We start from the raw sequence: 24,575 nt of genomic DNA, 5'->3' as shown, positions 1-24,575 counted from the left end.
ATTGTCCTGATAAATAGAGACAGATACTTCAAGCTGAAAACTTTGGGCAGACTATGAATGAACCACAGACAGAAGCACAAAGCCAGAAGAGGGTAGAAAGGACAATTAGAACAGCACACTTTGCAGCTTTCACAAGCAATGTACTCCATTCAAGTTCAAGTATTCTCATGTTAGCCTTCAAGTATCTTTAGGAATCAAGGGGATGCAGAATGGAACAAAAGCTTGCTACAATAGCTGCTGGAAGAGGAGAAAGAAATACCTTCATCAGTAGAAAGTCTACTGTTAACCAAAATATCTGCTCACAACAGAATTATCTTGGATGTGTCTATATGGACTGCGGAGAATGCAGTATAGATTTACCTATTGCAGACACTCTCAATACTTACTGTAAAGCATTAAGTACAATACATGAATAAAAAAAATGTAGTCATATGGCTAAGCAGTCTGAATGTCCCAAAATCAGGGACTCCAGAAAACTGGAGTTCCATGCATCAGTTTAGATGGAGCAGGTAAAATCTTGCTGCATTGGTAAATTTCCACTGAATTAATGAGGAATAGGCTATGTCTGTCAGTAGAGACATGAACAATATCTTTTTGCTGCTTATAGACTTAATGATCTGATTGTTTTAAAATAATTCCTCCTTGCTGTTCTTTGGATTCTCTCACTCCCAGTATTTTACCTCTGGAAATGCAAGCATTGTGTTTGAGAAAGGGTTAGGTATGAATGAGTCACATTGCTGGCTTGGTCTCCTTAATGTGACATATGCAACAACTGTCTCAGCATAGTTTCCTGGTTCTACAAAGATGCTATGTTGATTTTTGCTAAAGAAAAGAAGAAAGGAATTTTCAGGTAAAGCAAACACTCTGGGTGGAAGATGTATGCCTCTTAGTTATTATCTCAGACTGTACACTTCACAATTGCTTTTTAGGATGACATATGTGAACCTAAAGTGAGAAAGCTGATTTAAAGAATTCTTGACTCTCCCCCCACCTCCCATTGCAACATAATTAAAAAAATTGTTTATAAATATAGTTCATAGTATTTACAGCAAAGTAGTCAGTATGTTTATGCTTATTTTTTTCCAGAGCAATAAGTAGCACAACAAAGTACATAACAGACTCTATTTTCTAAGTAATTTCTTTTCCAATGCAGGTATAACATTATCAGTATTAATCACACAGATGACTGCAAGATGACTCCCAGATAAATTTTTTAAGCCAACTGCATTTTCAGAAATATTTTGTTAATCCTGGCCAATGATGACATAAAGGGATTTACTTGAGCAAAATATAATATGTAGTAAAACAAATGACATTTAATCTTAGTTTTAACAGCTCATTGCTAGGCCAATTGCTAGGCCATTGGTAGTCCAACACTGCAATACTAGCAGTATTTCTCCTAAATGAAATTGTTGTGAAAAGGAACAGCACAGCACAGTTTTCTTTCATAAACATATTTAGGAACTAGGCTTTGTAAAGTTATTTTTGAAACTGTCCCATTCACCAAGCACCTTAACTTTGTAATAGGTTGTCTGCTTCTGGCATAAAACCACATCTTTTTGAAATAAAGTGATTCTTTTATTCTGAAAATATAAATATTAGTAGGAAAACCCCCCTGTAACTCCCCACAAACAACAAACAAACAAAAACTCCCAGAAAAAAGTATAGAAAGGTGAATAGATTAATTCTGACACAGTCCTTATGCAGGTTTGTTAGACAATAATAGATCCAATGATATATTATTTTTACGCAGAACATGCATTTTTTATAGGGTTTTTGCATGGTTGTCCCCATGGATATAATTCACAGGACATGTGGGAGTTTAGATTCCCTTTCAGTAACTAAGCACCTGAAAGCCAGGCATTATTTCATCAAGCTCCTCTGCTAGTCAGATGTCAAGGACAGATTCAGATGGCCTGATTCCAAATGACACTGACTCCAGAGGAGTGATGGAGTTTCTCTGAATTGGTGGAGTGATGTGTGCCAGAAAACATTGCTTAGCTTTCAAAGCAAGCACAAATAATTGGTAAGGGACCTCGAGGCAGCTGCTGGTAGTTAAAGTGCTGATTCTTTCATGTGTTACAATTCAAAACAGTGAAAACTGAACACTATTTAAATTAATAAAAAAATGCACAACAGACACCATATCACTAAGAAAGCCAGTAACTTTACTGATTTGTCTGCAAAATACAAATTATACCTTATTTCCAGCAGGAGAATCTTTTGAAATTTTCCCATTTTTGTTCACTACAGACAGCTGAATTAAGTCCCTTGAGATACACAGATGTGGTTTAACTTAGTTATAACATCTTGTCATCTAGTGGCGACAAAGTCCAGCTTATGCCGCTGTGAGCCTCTACTTTAATATTTGTTGCAAATGCTTGTATGCTCCCATTTACAAGCTATTTTTTTATCACCATTGTTTTATGGAAGCAAATCCCCATGAAAGAGAAGAAAAAAAGAAAAAAAGGATACAACAAACCATCTGAAGCAATCCAAGTGTAATGCCTGCAGTAACCCAGGTCTGATATTAAATACACAAAAGACTCTAGTACTGCATTTTTAATTTGTAATTTTTTTTAAAATTATTTATTTAACTGACCTTTTTTTGAATCAAACTGAGGTATGGATCAGTCTGAGGTATGAGAAGGGAAGGTAGAAATGCAACACGTGATTATGAAAATAATCAAATGGATATTTTTGATGCAGAAAGTCTGTGGCTCAAAGCTTGGATTGCTCCACATCTTTGGTTAAAATATATTAACAAAAGCCTTTTATTACATCTACAGTCTGAAGCATTCTAACAGACACCAATGTTCCATCAGTCCTTCAAGAGACCTGTAGTGGCAGGAAATTAATGCCATGTAACTGACGACATCACAGCAGATGGCACAAACAGGAACAGATGAAGTATGCCATGTTTAGGCAACAGCCTTTATTGAGGTTTCAAGTGGCTTTTAAAAAATTACAAAGCGTTTACCTTCAAGGTGAAGGAAGAAGGAAAACAAAACAGCTGTTAGACTACAGATAAAAGAGGGTATATAGGATAACACATACAATACAAAAGGGTTGACATCCTTGAAAACAGCCTATGAGTTCTATTCTTATGCTAACTTTACCTGAAAAAGATCTGAGGACAACAGATAGTTTTTATATTAGTCATTAAAAATTGCTAAATTCCTCTTCTGGGAAAAATATAAGCCATTTTGTTATAAAACACAACTTTTGAAAGACACTGAAATGATCAAAGCTTTACTGTGAATGGCTCAATGCATACAGTGTACATGTTGTGCAGGTAAGGTATATCATATAATTGTCACCAGCAATTAAACACTAACTGACAACACCTTTTAATAGAGATTAGCTTAGCTATAACAATACTTGCAGATGTCTAGAATGCCACTTCAGGTGTTTGAACTTGCAATTAAGAATGTTGCCTAAAACATCATATAGCATGGGTTAAGGTAAAGTAAATGTTAATACTCTTTCAGGGCTCTGCCCCAAACTCCTTAAATACAAAGGAATCACACAATAAACCCAAATTAGCTTTTGCAAATACAATAAATGGTAAGGTACAGATAAAGGAACAAGAAAGGTAGACAGTTATAGTTTACAGAAAGTGACTTCACAATCAAAGTTGTGCTTCTTATCATTAGATCAGTTTGCAAATATGCATTATCCCCCACAATTTTGCCAGTATAAATTAGTTGCCCTCTGCAGCAGGAACAAGAGGGCTGACTGGCATTTATTTTCACGTGATTCTGTTCTACTTGTGTTTATACAAAAAATCACTGTCAGAGTTAATATAAATTGCCCAGGCAATATTTTTCACGCTACTTTCTTCTTAGTTACTTGCAGTAATATATTACACTGCATCTTCATTAAATATGATACCTTTCATTTTTTTCATGTGTTGCTGAGGCAAATCGCAAGGTAAACTGTTAATATGGCTATTCTTAATATATCAATAGACCAAATCCCCTTCCCCACTGACAAGTTTCTACTACGATACCAATAAAATTGTATTTTTTCTTGAAATTACAAGGTACATTTGTGATATATTTGCATATTTTTGACACACCAAAGTTCAAAATTCTCAGATGAGAATATGAATACAGATTAATCTGAGGGTGAAGAAAGTGGTTTCAAACACAGGGGTTTTGTGTTTGAAAATTAATTATGGGCCCCATTTTACCTTTTTTTTTTTGTTTGGTTTGGTTTGGTTTGGTTTTTTTTGTTTATTTTTTGTTTTTTTTAAAACATGCGTATCTTTGTTTACCCTGCAGTTTGCTACACGAGATAAGATGGACGCATTAGTAGCACAGTATTCTGCTTAAAGAGTTTCCAGATTATGCTATAGCCCCTGCACGGCTGAAAGTGCCTGTAAGGCAGGCTTCTGTAAAGTCATGGTAAGTGAAGAGCCTGTGTCCTAATGCACACTGTAGTCTGATCATCATTCTCTACTACAGAGAGGTACACTCTATCACTGAGCAGTGCACAGCAACTGCATATATAGGTGGAAAAAAGAGTGTGGATTTCACTTCAAAGTATTTTGCGTTGACATTTCACTGTCACAGCTATATTCTTCATCATAATGTCAATGTATGTAGTTGAGACCTAGAAGGACTCTTGAAAAAAGGAGAAATATTACACTTTTACTATGGCACTAACATTTTGCTTAAACACTTTTTCCCTCCAACAGAAAGATTAAACTGAAACACTTGAATATACCATTTTTTCTAATATACAAGAGGGACAAAGAGGGACTGAAAATGACACATTCCCTCTGGTCAAGCTATCTTAGTCAGAGGAACAATATGAGGCTGGAGAAAATGTGGATGTCGTGTGCTGAAGCAAGTCCTGCTCCGGTGTAAACACACAGGGGGCGTTGCTCAACAACATGCCCACTGTGAGATGACGTGCGGAGGTCCATGAGAACCAAGGACCAGATGGCCAATATTGGCTGTGTAAAATCAACCAGTTTTGAATGACCTTTTAACTGATGATCTCTTCAAGAGTTTTATGTCTGTGAGAGGGGAGGAATCTATACAACCGGCATGTTTGTGCCAATCCCTCCCTTTGTCTCCCCCGCTGCTTCAGCACATATTCACCTGCGCTCACGTAGCTGACAGCCATTAAAGCTGTACATTCAATTCTGACAGGCAGAATACCAGCTTCATTAATGAGAGGGCCAAGTTACGCCACTTTGTCATTTAACCCATGGAAAACTACAAGATACGCAGGACGTTAAGAAATAGAAGGGCCCTTAACTTGTTACAATGCACAAAACAGCATGAAAGAACTAATCAGTATATACAATGGATGGCAGTTCACCCAACTGATTGTAAAATGCTGTATTAAAATGATTTAAGTTGTTACACCATGGGTAAAGTATAATCGTTTACAGATCAGTCTTTCAACAGCTGACTTTGATCTGTAAAACATATACCCAGTAAAATAAAACTGAAAGAAAATAGTTAAATGTGCAACTGCACAAATATAATTCCCCACTATTAAGAGAACAAAAACTTTTGCTATTACCATAATTATTATATATATTAGAAAGCTATACACAAGCATGTTAATTTCACAGATTTTTTTAAAAAGATTTTTAATATTTTATATAATTAAAAATACACATTTCAAAAACAAAACTTATGCAAAGAGAAAACAGTTATCTTGGTTAGCAAAGCATGGAGTTCCTCAAGGCTTAGGGTAGTGCTTTCTATACAAAAAGTCCTTTTTGTTTTTTTCTTCAGGACTGTTTAAAAGATTAGCAAAGCTATCAAGGAAAAAAGAACACATTTTGGCTTAAGGAAACTACAAAAGCCACAAATGCTTTGCAAACTCTGTCTTACTTTTTAATATGAAAATAAGCAAAATGTAATGTACATATTTTTATACTTTTTTTATTTAATAAATGATGCAGACCCATAATTTTAAAAATTAAATATGTCAGCCCTCGAACTCAACATTTTTAGAAGTATGGTCCTCTTGAAATGGTCTGATCCTTTTTAAATGAGTGCCATACTCCAGAAATATGCCTGCATGTTTGTGAGCATTTTCAGTATGTTAGGTGACCCAGACTCTTTCTAGCATCAATTCATGGCCACCCAACTTCTGGGTCTGTCAAAACATCTGTACATTTTCTATATGTTGCATAACAGCTGCTTTCTCTCTCAGTAAAGATCTGCCATTTCTGGCAAATGTTTTCATTTTGTCTATTTACATGTAAATAACGTTGAACCTGCAACATGACACTATCTATTGTAACATACATTTTGCAAGGGAGCACAACAGTGAAAAGAAGTTAGCCTTAAAATCTATTTTGTACAAGTGTTCTGTTGTACAACTCAAGTGCTAAGCTTATCTCAGCATTTCTGTTTATCCTTATACTGCATCACTGAGGCAATTTAAAAGTACTTTTACAAAACAGAGTACCTGACTTTTTTTCACACACAGCACATATAATGCATATCGACCCTTCCCCCCTCCCCCCTCCCGTTAAGGTATAGCACACACACACTGCAAGAAAAAAAACCCCAACTAATAGTAATAATGCTATCATGTTGCCCATCCTTCAGAGAGCCGCATGCGCTTGACAGAGGGGCTTTCCCTTTCGTCCGGCGAAGGTCTGGTGAGTCCAATGGGGGAGTGGAATTCGTTCCGGTGATCTTCTCGGTCACTTCCATCGTAGGAACTGCTACAGCTGCTCAAACTGTCAACAGGAGATCTCCCCGCCTCATGGCGCGTGTGCTGTTGGTATCTCGATGATGTGGTGGTACGGTCTCTAGGAGGAGAAACAGGTTCTGACTTGATGTTGAGGCTTTGAGTAGAAGGCAGGGAGAGATTTGTACTCTGAGATAAATGAGTGCTAGTGCAAGCTCTGTAGGAGGAAAGGAAACCCAGTTACAGACGGAGGAGGCATGGAGCCCCCAGATATGCACAAACACTCACACAAAACACCAGTGTAAAAGCTCACCAGGAACAGCACATGCAGAGAGCTTGGGCACTGTTGTCTGAGCAGAATTCACAAATTCCAGGAGATGAAAGCACCACAACAGACAAGCCCTCAATTTGGAGAGAGGTCTCACTTTCAATCTCTCTCTTTTTTTTAAAATCAAATGTCATCACAAATTTGGGAAGGTGAGCCTTTGCACTGTTGGAACCACCTGCAGGTTTCTGTGTAACTAATACTTGTGCGTGTGTATGCATTAGCTGAGACAGGGGAAGCATGGACTTTCTTCTGGGTTTAATCCCATTAATTTGAATGCACACAACTATTTTTATTGCGGTTTGTTTTGACACGTGACTTCAGATGCAAAACAGAAACAAAAAATTCTGGTCTGGTAATTTTTATACCTTTCAGAATAAAGTTGAAATTACTGGTCCTAGGATTGACATCAACAAAATAGCACAGGCAGGCAAGGATTTAGATATGATTTATGGTTTAAATCTGTAAATCCATAATTCAATCCAGAATGCATTTGGATAAACTACAAAAGGGAAGCAGAGGAATAGGAGAAGATAGAGGACAACTCTGCTTGCCCATTGGAAAGCCAAGCTCAAAGGATGATATTAGCAGACAGACCACTATGCTGAAACTTTTTCAAAGGTAGGCCGTATAACTATTCTAAGCTTTTTTTTTTTTTTTTTTCTGTGCATTTTTGTGGGCAGGTAGTGGCAGAGGAAAGAGGAAACAGGTAGGGACGAGAGTGAATACTGAGAACATGCTTTATCTCTATGGGAGAAATGAGATTACTTTCATCTGCAGAATATTTTGTACAAAAGCACCACCTCCTGGCAAAACTTGACTTTTCATTATTGAAATAGAATTCTCAACATGCAGTTCCCATTATGTTCCAGTTCAAGGACCATTTGCTCAGCTGAAGCTAGTGTATTACCCTAGAGACAGCATTTCAAGGTTTCTATTCATATTTATTTATAGAGGGGTAGGAAGGCATTAAGGGCAACAGACCACTTGGCTTTGCAAGATTTTAAACCTAAATGGATATGCAGGCATTTTTTAATGCAAGAAGATGCAATATTGTGATTTGTAAGGAATTTCTAAGTATGTAGAAGACAGAGGTAAGTTTAGGTGTGGTCTTTTCATTTATTGAAATACTCTACTTTCCCAGGTATCTCATCAACTGAAAGCTAAGCGTTACTGAAACAACATTTACTACTACTTGGATGAATTTTTTTTCTTCTGACAGATTAAAAATAAAACTATAAGGCTTCAATATTGAATGATATAATCTTCTTTTATCAGGAATTACTGCAGTGCTTAATAATGAATGGATCTTTTTAGAAAATAAAGTAAACAGGATGTTCTACCTCCAAGTTTTTCATCAACCCCTCAGTCTTATACAGATGTATTTCTCAAACCTGCAATAAGCCCTTTCTTAAGTTACGAAGTTCATGAATAATAACCTTCAATAGTAAAACATGTAACCTTTTTCTTTTTTCAAGCAGGATATTTTCTTTGTATTGTTTCTGTAAATATTAAATTAATACATATAAGAAACTGTAAATATAAGACTTTGCCATTCCAACATAGTGAAATATTCCATTCTTCCTGAAAATTTGTTAAAAACAATCCAACGAAAATCCAATATACATCTCTGTCATTTTTTTCTTTTCATTTCCAGTGACTTTATTTTTGTGTTGCTTAGGAGATCCTAGGACTTCACCTGAGTAAACAGGCTGTCAGTTTAGTATGATAAGATTACACATGAATTTACAAGCCAAGCTTATAGCTAAACTGAAAGTCCTGTAATAAAGGATGGTGGAGCCTGGGCATTTGATTTAGAAGTGTTTGATTTGAGCAAATGACATACCACTTTGCAAAGCTGGGGATAATTAAAAAAGATAAAAATAGATAAAAAGAACTATATTCAGTTAAATGTGTTCACATGGAACATACTAGCATTCTATTGTGTGACAGCACCCAAGGGAACAGATCTAGAGGGTTGAACTGAGTGTCATTGATACAGAGCTGGTATTGCTGTGCTGGAATATTGCCTTTTTAATAGTGCCTCAGAAGTGAGTATGAGAATGCATCTCTATAGACTTTTCTACAGATTCCTTGGGAATCACCGGCATTATTACATAATCACCTGGCATACAAATTAGAGGCAGTTCTATAAATGCTACAGGTTGATTTGAATTTTGAATCCCCCCTTTTTTTCTGTACATTTAAAAAAGGATAAGAAGTCATTTTGGCAGGTCAAGACTGAAGTTCTGAGATTTAGAACAATATAAACAAATTGTAACAATATAAATAAATTGTAGCACTTATTTTGAGTCACCGTTTTTTTCTTTCTAAATATAAACTTTTTCTGCTGAAAGTATTTCTGTGATTTGATATATTTTTATTTCATTATAATTTGCAATATTTCATTAACATTTTCTGAAACATTTTTATGAGAAGTTCGTCTAAGCTAAAATGGTCACTTACATGGGAAACATAGTGTTACACATACATGTGAATGGTGAAATAATAGGTGCTAAGGTGCAGTTTATAAATCTGTATTCCAAACAGAAGATTGACCTCTATTTAGAATGGAAGCTGCGCCATAAGAAATGAGAGTTCAGTCTGCTGCAAAATGGTTTAATTTCCTGTATATGTATGTGTGAGTGTAGAAACAGCTGTTTGCACTTATATGTATCAATGCATATTTTACACTGCTGCTTCATATAATTACGTTAATTTGGCCCTATTTTCATCATGTGAAACCTTCACTAAATCCCCTGGTAAACAAACAGGTCTTGGATATGGAAAAACTACTGAGAAACTAATGAAAATTATTTCAAAGGTTTGTATATAGTTATGTGCACTGAATAGGTGCCAGGCAGACCACTTATTCTGACATCATGACCTTTTTCCACATATGGTAGGAAAACACTTCATTTTATGGGGACAATGAAGAAAATTAATGTTTTAACTTGGCACAGCAGTCCCTGTTGAGGCCAGTGTAGTTAAAATTCGATGTTTATTCAGATTATGATGGCCACATGGAGAAATGTTGGTTCCTATCTGGTTTCGACACAGAACAACAACACAGCTCTGCTGTGTGAGAAGTGGGGAGGAAGACAGGGTGCCATGAACTTGGGATGATGCCAGCTCTGTATGCATCTCCTTCTACTTGAATCTCCAACTGGTATTGAAACTCAGCATGACACAGGTAGAAGTGCAGGTCTGAGTAAGTGATGAGGACATGAACATGGACAATGTAGGGTTTTCTAGAGAGAGAAAGTGGTCTATTGAAGGAAGAAAGCCTCATGCACCTTTTCTATTATGCCTACACTTGCTTCTCTAAATCAGTTTATTTCCTCCCTTCATATAATTTTCTCCCATAAATACATGTAAATGAACATTGAAAATTCATGGCGAAATTTATTTATGTAACCTTAGTTATGTGCTAATTTGTATCTAGGAGAAGATATTTTTGACTTACTAGCAATTCAACTTCTTCCCTCCTCTCTGTTTTTATTTTAGGTAAAAGCTAAGTGTTTTTTAGTTGGTTTTGTTTATTTTTTAATACTTTTCTGATCAATGTAAAAGCAGAATAAGAACTTCTGTATCAGGACATTTTGTTAGGCTCTCATGTGCTAAGGTTTACACTTTTTAAAAAGGAATTTTAAAACAAAGAATAACATGAAAATGAATTACTAGAACATCTTATTTATAATTGTGGCATAAGAAAAGAAGGCTCAATCTGAAATACATAAGGTTTTATTAAAAGCAAGGAAATTGTCAGAACTGATATAAATTCATTAAACATGATGTAACTGTTTCCAAATTTTTCAATAAAAATTGTTTAATGGAGAATATTTCCCTATATCTAGATATAGTTATTATCTAATCAAAAATAATTATTGCTAAGTAATAATCTTGCTACGTAAGGATCACAGAACAAGTCAATATTATGTATGAATTTGGACAACTTTTTGTTCATCTGTGTAGAAGTTTAGAGAAACTTCTCTTACTTCTCTTAAATAATTATCTATATTGAAGCATCTTCAGATTAAATGTTGTTTCTATGCTTGCATTCATATTTTAGGAAAGTGAAAACTTCACCTGTGGATGTTACTTTTAGATGAAAATATTGTCTCTTAGGCTAGGAAGATTTCTCATACTTTGGATTTTTGCATAAAAATTTTGATAATTTATTACAAAGTTTGAGAAGGATTTCCCTTTTGGTTATCAGCAGTTAAATTCTGTTAGTCTTTTTGGAACATGTTAAATAAGCAGTAAGAGACATCAGTGTAATATTCAGGCCAAATCCCAAAGCTTTGGGAGGGACTGATTTTCAGTAGAATTTGTATGTGTATTTTTTCCAGAGATAGATGCAGTTAAAAGACCATGAAAATACTATTTTGCTTTTTAACGCAAAAAGTTGAAAAGTCTGGCTTGTTTTAATGTCCTAGTCATGTCTAAACAGGCTCTACATTGTTATGCTGTTCACCAGGCTCAGCAGAAGGCCAAAAGGTGCACAGAAAGTGAAAGTGAGCTACTCCATGTACTCATGTATTTACCCTCTAGTTCACCAGCACTAGTGTGGCTCCAAATTGCACAGTCAGCGTGAAGAACTAAGAGCTAGGTTGCAGAGATCTCTAATTACCTTCAAGATGGTTCAGACAGTGCTACTGAAATTGCTGAGGACTGATCTGGAGCAAGATACTACATCTAACCTATCTTATTCTACTACTAACCACATTCTTCTGTCATGCATTGAGGAAGCAGAGCTGATTTTCACCTCTAGACTTTGGTGAAAAACAAAACCTGAAGGAGAGCTGTAATGTCTCTTCCATTAACTTTGTTTTCCCACAGGTTTTTATAGCCTACTGTTAACAACAGGCATCTCACAGTTGCCAAATATTTCAGTGTATAACCTCACTCAGCACAGAGATTTGTGTTGTCAAAACCTTTCTAGATGTTTTTTTCTCAAGTCTGTGAAGATGACTATAATTTTGTTTCATTTTTAAAATATTTTTGCAAATTCTAGATCAGGTTGACATGGACTGAATATATTCTACAGAATTTCAAGTTTTTCAAGTAATCCAAAAGTTAAAACAAATGCTTTTGCATGTAGAACTCAGTGAATAAAATAAAGGCTTATGATTTTCTGCAGTGATAGAAGACTTCTTCAGAGCTGCCTGTGAAGCAGCTTTCATAGCTGAATTCATTTACAAATCATTGAAAGAATAGTAATAAGAGTAGCAACTCAGAATGTAATCCACAGCCACAGTCATTACACTTTGACATTCTGCAATATGAATCAGAAACAGATCACAATGTGTGACATATCTGAAAAGGCATGTAGTTAGTTTAGGAGCTAATTTATACTTTTTTTTTTTTGGCTAACCAAATAGCCTTATTACATTCCTTGGTATGGTACCGATTGTTTATACAGTGATATCTAAGAAGCGAGCTTTCAATTTGTTTGAGAATTTATAACTGATTGTTCAGTAAGTCTGAATGCTGCCCCAGAAATAGTGCAAACTCAAAAAGAAAAGTGTAAGAGAAAGATATTAAGACTATTTTTTCTAGCACGGCAGGTATTTCAGCTGTATGTTTTTATGTCATTTGTATCTCTATATACTTATTCATATAGGAATGAGGTTTAAAAAAATTGTTTCATTTGAAACACTTGTATAGCTGTCCTTAAAAACCCAAATCTTCTAGATGGTAAGGACATTAAAATAAGTTACAAAAAATGGTCAGATAAAGTAGAAAGAGAATTTTGAAATTTAAGCTGCATTTAGAGTATTAAATAGTTCCACATTATGGCAACAATCTTGAAAAAAAAAGAGTGCATATGTGTAACACTTCTTTCTGAAAAAAAAAATTCTTTTCAAATATATATGAATTAAAATTTTTCCTCATAAATACACTCCAGATGTTTTCAGCTTCTATTTTTATGATAAATCTTTTAAAATTCTGACATGTCTAACCATACATTAGGCTACTGTGCCACACTGGTGCATGCCTATGGTCTTACTCAATAGAAACTGCAGATATCAGAATATTTGAAAGTCATACACTTGTTCATTTCAATGAGCCAAGAGGTTGCTTGATCAGGTGATTTGCCTGTGTGAATTTTCACATTTCAAAGATCCCAAGATGATAGAGCGCTGCGTTTCTCCAAAACTGGAGTAAATACTGTAAAATTAGCCACTAGAGGGCAGGAATACCTGTCCTCCTCAGTACAGGCCCATCAAATTAAGTTTTGTGAGCTCTCAGTTATTTGGCCTAATCATGGTATTTTCTCTAAAAATTATCTCCAAAGAAATGAAACTTGAATTTCAGAGTTGAGCAGAAGGGAGTATGTTATTATTATATAAGGTTAAGTCTTAATCTCAGGTCAATTAATTATGTAAATCTTACTTTATTAAAATGTCTAGAAAAAATTCTAGTTTACTGTAAGTCTTTATGTGATGGTAACTGGAAATAAAAAGCATAAATAGTAAATATAGCATCAGTACAATATAGGTGTTTGGTTTTAGTAGTGAAATAAAATGCTACTTAAAGAAATAAAAACTAAAACATAAACAATACACTACTGAGAAGATATGGACACAGAATATTTCATTGTAGCTCCCTAGCAAACTTTCCATGAATTGCATTGTTCCAGTTTTGCAAAATCTAGTTTTTACACACAGTAACTATGTTCTGGTATGTTACTTGACATATTTCACATTTGGAATTACTGGGGAGACTGAAGTCACAGTAGGACAGTAAAGTAAAGAAAACACTGCTTACCCCAATTGACTGAGGGTAGATGGTGGCATGTTATGTAGGTGTTGCTGTTGCCAGCCAGTCACAGAACCAAGATGAAGAGCACTGGCTGTATTAAAACCAGAGAGAGATGATATATCTGCACTACTCAGAGAATATTCTAGATTTGAAAACAGAAAGACAATAATTAAGTGAGAATTAAAGAGAAAGCAATTAAACAACACAGTAATTTTCATGTCACTTTGTAAGCCTTTTAATTTTAATTGCACAATCACCTTAAGTTACAGCAGAAAAAGTAGATCTTCCTCTTCCCTCAACTCATTAACTTGGGAGCAAGTAATGCACTAATAATTATTCTGGAATCTAGCAGGGCTTTACTGGGTCTGGCAGATCTAAAGCATTCTTGGCCTGTAAATTCACAATAACTACATATGCATAACTACAAATTAACTACAAATACACTGTCAGAAAGACTTGAAAAGTAAAACATTTTGGTTAGAGTCTTCCTTGAAGAATCCAGCAGGCAGCCTATTTCTGAACAACACATGTGTTCTCTAATATCACTGGATCTGTGTGTCACTGTGTGCACTCTGTACAGCAGCAATTCACAACAGGAACTGTAAAGATGCCTTGAGGCTTCATTTTTGTGCCCTCCCAGGTAGGGAGGTGTGATAGCCAACAGTTACTGAACACTGATGTGGAGATACTGAAGCTGCTTATTCCCACTACCCTCATGGCTTTAGGATGTACTAGTGTACTCAACTGCATGAAATTATCTCCAAGGAAGACTAAGAACTGTTAACTGTTTTAAGTTTCACTTTTTTTTTTAAAATTAAAGCCAATGAAATAAAGCTACCAAATCAATTTTTCTTCAAACAAGACAGCTAACTTTAAAATAGATATGTCTGAAGTTAGTGACAGGTACAGAATAAGCAAATGTAGTGCAAAGGCATAACAGCTATGAATATTTCAGTTTCTCCCAAGGAACATTAGCTAATTCATTAATACTGAGATAAACACTTGTCAGCACCTTGCTCCCTTCCCCATCCTTTGCATCCTGCACTCATACTCACCAGTACCATATGTTGTTGAGATGGCTGATGGGTATCCTCCCATCCCTTGCCCTGGTAGAGTAGGAGTTGCTACGGAAACCACTGGAGTAGCCAATGACTGAGCAGACTGGGAGTTATTTATCCTTTGATTCTTTTAAAGTAAGTAAAATAAACATATTATTGACCAGTTTTAAGTCAGTTGAGTGTATCTGCTTTCTGGGAATGTTTTGTGCATGAGAAATACAGACTGTAACAAACTTCTAGAAATTAATCATTTAACATGTGGCTTTGATGAACTCTGCCAACCCTATCATTTATAAGCTTTCAAGAGACCAGTTGTCACCATAGTAACCCATTACATCAGTATCTCCTAGGTAACTGAACTAGTAAGATTGCTTTTATTGTTGGTAGAACAGATCATGTGAGAAACTAATGAAATATATAAGCTCTATTCCCATCGTTTTCCTTTTCACTCATATAGGAAAAAAAAGCAACCACAAAAACCAATAAAACCCACAAAGCAAAACAAAATGAAACAAAAAAGGCAAAAGAAAAACCCCCAAACCCAGCTCTTCTGGATTTTGAAAGTGAGGAGCAGCCCCAGATTGCTGAACACTGAACTCTTACCAGGAGATGGAGCTCTGACTACTTCTTTTTGTGCAAAAAAAAGCCCCAAGCCTTCAAGGCTGTTAGATTACACAGCAGTTACTCGCTTATCTTTAACTCCAGGGCTCTAGATGTTGCACTGTAAAAATTACACTAGAGAACTCTAATTATGTGACTGGCAGGAAAAAATGATTAGAGAGCCACCAAAAAAGATGTCATAAGGCTCCACCATCTTCAACAACGTAAGTTTACATGCTCTCCACCACCACCAAAATGAAAGCTTAATTCTAGCAGGCATAATTTGAATATGAACAACAACTGCATCTGGCGTTCTATTGCTATATTTAAAAATTGTGATGAATTTTCTGTTTACAACATAGCTATTGTAGCATTTTCCATTTTATTTCAACCAACATTTCACTTACATAATGAAAAATAACTGGTTTTCTTTTCCTTGTTATTAAGATGAACATCATTACCACTTACCAGAAGCAGATCAACATCCTCAGACTGATTGCATAGGAAAGGAGTGTTAAAAATTAGTAAATATAAATATTTACCAGGATGTAGGTTTTTAGCTTACAGAATAGTTTCATCTCATAGGGGCAGCAAAATAAACAACTTCTGAGCATAGCTTGGAAAAAATACACCTCATAGATCTCTTATTTGTCCTTCAATTGGAGTGTTTGTCTCAATTGTAGGAACAACCTATCCAGGTTTCAGCACAAGACTTTCTCTAAGAATTAATTTTTTCTTCCACAGTGCCATTGGATGCAGACTGTCTTGCTATACCTGACAACTTAAAGAGTCCCTTGGAAAATATAATTTTTAAAGGGCTTGGAATAATTCATTTGATGCAGACAGCTTGTCACTGCCTTGGTCAGCTTTGAGTATTGCTGTGTAGGACTATTTGTCACTTTTTCACTTAGGAGGCAGCATCACATTTATGGACAGTTTTAGTTTGATGATTAATTTATTTTGCATCAAGCTGAAGAAGCCAACTTGGAAGTTGTTTTAATAATGCTTGTTACAAAATGGAAAGCTGCATCACTTACATTACCATCTTTTAAAATTAAGTTCACTTTTAATGTTAAAATACTCATGAAAGATTTACGTGGAAACGGACTTTTGGAAAGTCCGGCGTGGACACGATACCTTCCCAATTCAGCCTTCTAGCATAGTCTATTGCCTAAATTTCACTAGTTCTGACAGGAGATATAGAAATTTCATACTCCTTTTTCTCTTGCTCTATTTACTACCTTATCATTACAAAATTTGGAACTCACAGTGGTAGGGCTCAAATTAATTTATTGCTGTTAATATGCCTTCTGCTAAGAGTCTGTGTGGCTAAATATTTAAGAAAAACATAATAAGTTAGGAATCCTCAGGGTTAAAGTCAGCCTTTATAAAAAATTCAGGAAAGACTCTTTCAGCTACTGGGAAAGACACTGCAGAAGTTTAGACTCTGCAGGGCGCAGTTCCTCTTTAGCAACCCAACAGACAAAAAGTAGGAAGTAAATAGGACTTAAAAAAGCAATCAAGGAGGCTCAGCCTACGTCCCCAGCTTGATGTCAAGCCCAAATCAGAAAAATCAAACAATCAAGAATTTATTTGCCTGAGCCAGCCTTGAAATTCCTAAGTAACTCCGATCTGAAGGAGACAAAAAGAAGAGCTTTGAAAATGCATTACCACTGATGGCATGGTATTCTTGCTTCCAGGTGGAATAAGCACACGGAGGTCTGGTTTACGGTTGTTCATTCCCAAATTCATTGGAGGAGGAGATTTTGCTTGCATATTCTTGTTCAAGTTGCCAGGTGAGACCAGCAGACCTGGTGAGTTGCGGGAGTTGCCATATCCATTTCCTATTAAGGTAAAAAAAGAGAAAAAAAAAAGAGAGAGAAGTTTGATAAAGTCCACTGGTTTTTTTAAGCCTTTCTAAAGCTGTGAAATACAAAACTCATGGTAAATATCTATGTCATGTATCCTTATGGGAAAATACAACATGTGCCATATTTGGAACAACTGGTCTTCAAATGCTTTCTCTCATGGCTGCTGCCATCTCGGTGATGTGTTGAAATTAACTCAATGATACAACTCTGTTTACAGCACTGTCGTATATAGCATGATATACTGTGCCCTAGTAGCAGCCAACATCTGGCATTTGCCTTACAAGGAGCAGGAAAGTCAGATAATTTAAGGGCATAAAAACTGTCAAAGCTATTCCATGTTTTCTTGACAACTACAGAAGATTGTGCCTTTCCTGACTCAGCCCTTTGCAGGTCATGATTTTGTTTTGCTTTTAAACAAAGGATGAGTATAACAAAAAAATAATTTCCTCAAAAGGCGGGGGGAAGACCAGGAGGATTCATAAATGCTTTGGGGTCTTTTTCACTACACTTTTTGGACCTGGTCTGTCAACACTAAAGTCAATGGGAGCCACATCATAACCTTATTTGGAAAACACCACCGTATCTTTCATCTTCATCTCTCTTCTGCAGGCCCCAGGGACAATTCTGACAAGCAAATGCTTCTTTTGCCTTTTTTAAAAAGGGTTTTCTTCTCTCACCACACCGTATTGACTACTATGTATCCATAAGGTTATTGACCTACCATACCAATAAAAATGAGACCTTCCTATTTCATTCACTTGATTTCACCTCTTACCCACATAAAATCTAGGGAAAAAGATGACTTTTTAGTGTAACCTTGAAATTCTGTCTACACAATCTCAGGAGAGGTACAGAAACTGCCCAGTCATAGAGAGGGAATAGCATGAAAATTAGTATGGAAAGAGAAAACTTTCATGGGTAAATACCAAAGAAACACTAGGGAAGGCTTTCTGTTCTGTGCTCAGCCTTTGTTCATGAGCTGCAACAGACAGCCTAGAATTTGTGTGAGAAGATGAGCTAGTGAGTGTGGCAGAGCCCTCTGGGTCAAAAACCCTGGACCTTCAAATTTCCTTTGTAGTCCCAAAGTCAGTGAAGAACACGGTATCTCACTTCCTCCTGCCTCTTTCCCCGGATGTGAAATGGGGTTTATAGCCCTAAAGAACATAAATGGATTATGGAACTAAATTTGATAATGTCTATAAGGCGGGCATAAAAATGACAGTACATGACAGCAATTTGCTCCTCTGGTTAGGATAATGAAGTGTGTCCAAGCATGACTAAGATTTTAATGTTTTTAATCCTCAAGCTCATCAGCTACTTGTATTTATCAAATCAACAAATACATGGAAATAAAATCTGTCAGAGGCTGTTAAATACAAGTATGCCACTTTAGGCTCTTGGAGACCCTGAACTGTGAACACCAGGATTAAGGCAGAGGAAAATTATCACAAAACTGCTTGAAATCTGTATTTGTCAGGTATCCTTAGTAACTGGTCTGGCCTGGCTTGTTTGTTCTCACGCTTTTTATTATCATGATCTCCCAAGTCTTTGCAAAATAATGAAAACTGAAGAGCACTCAGATCACTTCCAATATTCTGTATTAAAATGACTTTAGAGATTAAGTTTAGTTAATCTTGTTGTTTATTTCTTTAATAACATCATACAGTTAGTAAGATAAAATGGGTTATTGAAATGTATTTTTGACTTGCTAAGCAAGCTCAGCAGAATGGTGTCAAAATTTTCCATTTTGTGTCAGTAGGCTTTTTTTTTTCAAAATGAGCAATTGTTCTCAATGTAGATTAGCTATCTATTATGCTCTAATTAATGCTGTGTGTTACTACAGGCAGTGAAATTAGAAGGGGCATTTTGAATATACAACAATATTTTCTGCCAGAAACCACACTGCATTTTTGAAAAGTTCATCATTTAGAAACTGAATACTGAAAATCAAAGCATGAAGTGTTCAACAGCAGAAACTGAAGCAAAAGGAGGGTTTCTCTGGTGTCAGTTTCATACAGGAGGTATTTTACCAGCAGGACGTAAAACTGCCTGTGAAATCTGTTGTATGACAAAGAATTGTTCAGAGTGACAATGAAATTGTTTGAAGCAGCAGTTTTTTCAGTTCTACAATATAGGACCTAAGATATATAGCAAAATAGAATGTATGTTTGTTTCTAGTTGTGATTTTTGGAGAACAAAGGACCTTACAAGAAAGAACTCCTATTTCCTACATAAGATGTACTTAATATAATTTACTATTAAACATTAGGGGAAAGAATGCTTCTGTATGAAGCTTTATTCTTCAGAAACTTTCATCTGAAGTTTACACCTTCACTGATGTAAAATAGTTTGAACAATGATTAGATTTCTTATATATATATTTTAAAAACATCAAATTCTTTTTAAGAACTACTGCAATCTTTTCTTTGCCAGATGATTTCTGCTGTACATGGCATATTATGCCAGCTAGCATTTTGGAGCCATATAATAATAGTTCTTCTTTCCAGTCACCAACTTGTTATTCTTTTGGTATAATGAGGATTCAGGAATGTAAGACTGTGGACCTTAAACCAGTAATACAGAAACCCATCATTTGGAAATCAGTGATGAATGCATGCATGTGGTTTACAGTTAAGAAGAGTCTGCATTTAAACCAGCTCTTTAAACTGTATCCTTTTAACTCAAGAGGGCTGTGGCCTGCTTTGAGGCAGCTGTCCCACCTTCAGATAAATCCACCAAAGAGAATGGCCTCATTTACATTCAGAGGCAAAACAAATGTATAAGACTTCTAATGTACAAATTAAACCTTCCTTCATGCTATACTTTAAAATTGCACTCTGCCTGGACAATTATCAATTTAGATGTGACCATATGCAGAACATCTCATTCCACTTTCCACTTGAAAGCACAAAAATTATATGTCGTATATGAATGGATTTCCTGATTATAGATCATAAGAAAATGAAAACCAGATGGATTTTAGAACAAGTTGGCTTTACATTTTTATTTGGTTAAAAGCCATATTTTTGATGGAATAGAACATTTTTAAACATTATGAATATATTCTGTAATCCATAATGAAAATAAAAACAGTGGATGCAGAAGTTTTTAAGGGCATATGTCAGAATTTGTAAATTTACAGCATTTTCAATTCCATAAGTTTTCAGAAAAAGAATTTTTTTCCTTGTATTATACTGACTTGTAGGAGCAAAAATATTTTATGCAGGAAAGAGCTTGTTTCTAGATGGACTGTTGGAGCAGCACGTGTCATGAAATGCAGTGCCAGAAATTGTATTTAGATTAATGGCAGAATATAAAGTCAAGTGCTTTCTGAGCACAGAACACTCCTCTTGGGTATGCTCCCACATTTTGCATTTAGGTACAAGTGCCACTGACTTTAGAATGAATTCTGTCCAAGTACAAACTGCATGATTAGCCCTGTAATATCACTTTTCAAAAAACTCAGAATTTGTGCACTGACAGTTATTCAATCAGGAAGAATTATTAAAAAAATCCATTTAATCATGGAAAACTACAATATTAACTATGTTACAAATTCATGTAATACCACCTTAAACAATCACTTCCATATTTTAAGATTTTCAGGATACCAGAAGGGCATAAGTTTACTCAGGACAGAACAGGGAGCAAGCAGTTTACTTCTCTCCTTTCATCCTCTATTATTAACACCTGTGCCTTTTAAGGAGTTTTGGTCATTGGTGTTAGAGGGGTTGCAAAGTGACTGCAATTCTTAATAGTTTTAGAGTTAGAACAATAATTCTGTACTGAGTATTTAAGCCAGGAAGGTTTCCACGTGTTAAGATAACACAAATGAGAAAAGAATAACTTTTTTCCTTACCTCTCAACATTCTTGAACATCATTTTAATAATTCAAAGTCTTTAAGTCTGGAAAAATTGGAAAATTTTAGTATTTTGATTTCTTGAACTTTTGAAACTGTCATGTTCCTACTTTTTTTTCTTCTCTTTTTTTTTTTCTCTCTTTCTTTTTGTTTTTAATCTTTTGTGACTTCAAAGATATAGAGATATATTGAATGAAAAATCCTCTATGGTAGTCTGAAGAAGTAGAGTGGGAGAACGAAGAACAAGACACACAATTTATATGTCCTTTATTTGATCTCTCTTTTGTTTACTCTAGTGCTTTTCACGGAACATATGGGTTGAGAATTTACAAGATGCTTAGGAACCTGGGATTAATTTTAATAGAAAGTGAACTTTCAAATTCTTGAAGAAGTTTTAATAAATACTAACGCTCATTTCAAGTTTCCAATAAGTGTATGCTCTTGTGAAAACTTTCGTATTTCTTCCAAGATGCATATGTACATTGGATTTCATGGAGGATATCTGCTTCTTGCTTGGTTATATTAAATGCATATCCCATATATACGATATGTTGATTTGACGCAGTCCGTGCCTTTAATTGTGTCTCCCCTTGTTGGGAGAGACTTTTTAGAGTCTTTGCCAGGAGTTAGAGACGAACGGGACCTTTCGTTTTCTCAATCTTCAGATAGTTGTTTATTAAGTCTTATCAGGAAAGTACAAGCCACTGACGTGACCCAGACATAGAATGAAGCAGAGAATGCAGCAAAAGCCGAATTATCAAGATTACACAGCCTTTTTAAAGGTAAATTGCCCAATGAAATCTTAAAATGCAAGATATTTTCACTTTTCTACCAATGTCTAATAAATCTTCTAGTCACACAGGCAGGAACTGTGGAATTCTCTATCCAATCATCCCAGACCACTTCTACCGCAGAATATGGAGTAGATGGAGAAGAAGAAGAAGGTCTGGAGAACAATAACAATCCTCCATTTTGATGTTTTCTGCTTTTATCTACTTACTATACTATTAAAACCAAAAACTCTAAATTTTTCACCTTGTGACAATCTTACATAATATTCTATCACCTAATCCACACCATTGTAGATTCTAATTCTTCCCAGAGGGTAGGTAATTTTCTCCATGGGAAGGTCAAAACCAGTATGGTCCAGGGGGGTAGAACCCTTCAAAACAGGCAGAGAAGTATTCTCTATATTCTGGGTTCCCCCATTGACTGATCACCAAGCCTCTCAAAAAGAATGTTAAATTTGGAATTAATCTATATAAACACAAGAGCAAACTATTCTTCAAGTTATCTACAGAAGTTATAACTTCAAAATATATGCATATATATGAAAGAATCAATAGAAATTTTGCTAAATTTGCACCCAGTTTTGCACTCATCACTTGGTTTATTTTCCTATTTTCTGGAGGAATGGTAATCATTCTTAATACTAATTAAAAGGCAATAAAAGTTTCCTTTTCTCTCTCACATTTTATGTGTCTTTTTTTTATGCATACACACTGTTGAAACAGGCTACGGTTTATCACCCAAAATAAAAAGATACCAACAACAAAGAACTAATGCTAGGAAGCTGTATTGTTGTTCACCTAAATATAATTTTAAAAAGAGGTAATTGAAAGTTCTTACTCATATGTCACATGCGTGTCACATTTCACAGCACACAAGTGTTACTAACTGCAAATGGGAGAAGAAAACTAATATGCTGCTACCCTAATCCAGAGAAAAATAAAATCTTCACTTTAAAATAGCTGCCTGTTCCCACTGCACTGAACTAATGGACCTTCTTTACTGAATTATGGGGAGCCAACTCAGAGAGATGTGGTATAAAAAACCTAATGACTTTGTGTGGAAGAATTCTCAAACATCTTGTGAAAGCAGCAGCTACTTTTTTGAGGGGACTGAAACAGGATGGCAGTTCAGAGAACACACAGACATTTGGGAGAATAGGAGGAGAATGAGAAGAAAACTATCTCAACAACTCTTTGTTAGTTTCAGAACCAACCACTTAGAAATAATATAAATAAATGGTAGAGATTTCCACATCAACAGAAATCTAAGTCAACTCTCTCTAACTCATCCATTCTTGACACGCAGGTTCTATAACTGTCAATGGGAACTTCTTGCTCTTTAAGTCTAAAGAGATGAAAAGGGCTCTCTGATGGCACTACAGTTGTCCTGGCTGGGAAATGAGAGGGTATTTGGGAACCACTAAAATACTCCCAATACTGTAGGCAATTTAGGTGTACATGCCACCTGTACTGAACAAAGCTAAAGGTCACATTGTGCATCCCATTTAATTATTCTGGGTGAGTTCTCATTTTAGAAGTCAGCCAAATCTCCAGTTCTTTCATTGCAGCTGAGGTAAATGGTGTCTTCAAATTTCCTTAGGAAAACTGTGTATTATCTGCTTATATTTGCAGTATATTATGAAGGAAGTTACTTCTCTGTTCCATGACTTACGGGGCCAGGAGTTGGACTTGATGATACTTGTGGGTCCCTTCCAACTTGGCTTATTTTGTGATTCTGTGCAGTTATTCAGTTTTGCTTTGTCCCTGTGCTGGTTCAAGTACTTAGGTTCAGATGCTACGTATTGTGACAACATGTGTCTTACTACTGAAAGACATGTTTGGTGCCAATAGTCCTCTGACCAATGTAATGGTTTGCCTGACCAGATACCCATCCATAGGCTAGCATCCTGGTCCATCCCCATCCACATGGAGGTTCTGGATGCCTGGGTCTGGGTCTGCCATGGCATCTGGGTCTGTCCCGTACTCTCACTGGCCCTGCTCCTTGGCTGGGGCAGTGGGATGGGTCCTGGCTGCAAAGCCCCAGGAACCTCTGCTCTTCCAGGCTTCCAGCTGCTTTCCGACCCCAGTGTGTCCTGGTGGCATGTTCCTCACATAGGAATTAAAACCCAACTCACATCATCAACGCTTCATATTGAGTACTGCCAGCTGTCTTACTGAACTGCTTATGTGGATGAAGTAGTCAAAATTATTTCTAACCCGTGGTCTAGTTCATATAAGAATTGGAACATCCTTACAATCTAGTGTTTGTGGAGTATTTGCTGGTGCACAAACCTGTTGCTGCAAGAAGTCGTTTTTATCCCATAATGCAGAAATTTGGCCCAGATTTCCATCAGGACAGTGAACCTCTTTACTTTGAACCTCTGCTTCTCAGGCAGAGGTTCAAAGTAAAGAAGGTTCAAAGTAAAAGAAGCGGCTCTTTGGTCACTTGACAATGCAAGACATATTGTAAAATAAATTTCTGAAAGTCTAAGAGCAAGCTGTGAATTTAGGTGGCTAGAAATTTGAGATGATTTTTCAGCTGAATGGAGAAATAGGTGGGCTTATTTAGATTTACCATGAAAGACCATGAGAACAGAAACCTGACTTGTGCATCACACCCCATGCAAACACTT

At 35.9% G+C, this 24,575-nt stretch overlaps 1 protein-coding gene across 13 annotated transcripts in view; it reads right to left on the bottom strand.

Annotated features, from left to right (window-relative positions):
* Window positions 1-2,147: 2,147 nt before the first annotated feature.
* MEF2C (myocyte enhancer factor 2C) overlaps window positions 2,148-24,575 on the bottom strand; it is a 125,619-nt gene continuing 103,191 nt past the window's right edge. For 8 of the 13 annotated variants that reach the window (XM_017729537.1, XM_017729538.1, XM_017729533.1 and 5 more), the window contains 5 exons: window positions 17,092-17,264; window positions 15,889-15,912; window positions 14,818-14,947; window positions 13,769-13,904; window positions 2,148-6,886 (listed from right to left, as the gene is read on the bottom strand). In XM_017729537.1, the coding sequence (XP_017585026.1) occupies window positions 6,565-6,886; window positions 13,769-13,904; window positions 14,818-14,947; window positions 15,889-15,912; window positions 17,092-17,264 (785 nt within the window). In that variant the 3' untranslated portion in view covers window positions 2,148-6,564. The remainder of the gene's footprint in view (window positions 6,887-13,768; window positions 13,905-14,817; window positions 14,948-15,888; window positions 15,913-17,091; window positions 17,265-24,575) is intronic. The other 5 variants (XM_017729541.1, XM_017729539.1, XM_017729540.1 and 2 more) reach the window with 3 other exon arrangements.

This window comes from Corvus brachyrhynchos, unplaced genomic scaffold (genome assembly GCF_000691975.1).
Source record: "Corvus brachyrhynchos isolate BGI_N302 unplaced genomic scaffold, ASM69197v1 scaffold213, whole genome shotgun sequence".
Classification (NCBI taxonomy): domain Eukaryota; kingdom Metazoa; phylum Chordata; class Aves; order Passeriformes; family Corvidae; genus Corvus; species Corvus brachyrhynchos.
This window is presented reverse-complemented; position numbering and strand designations above follow the sequence as displayed.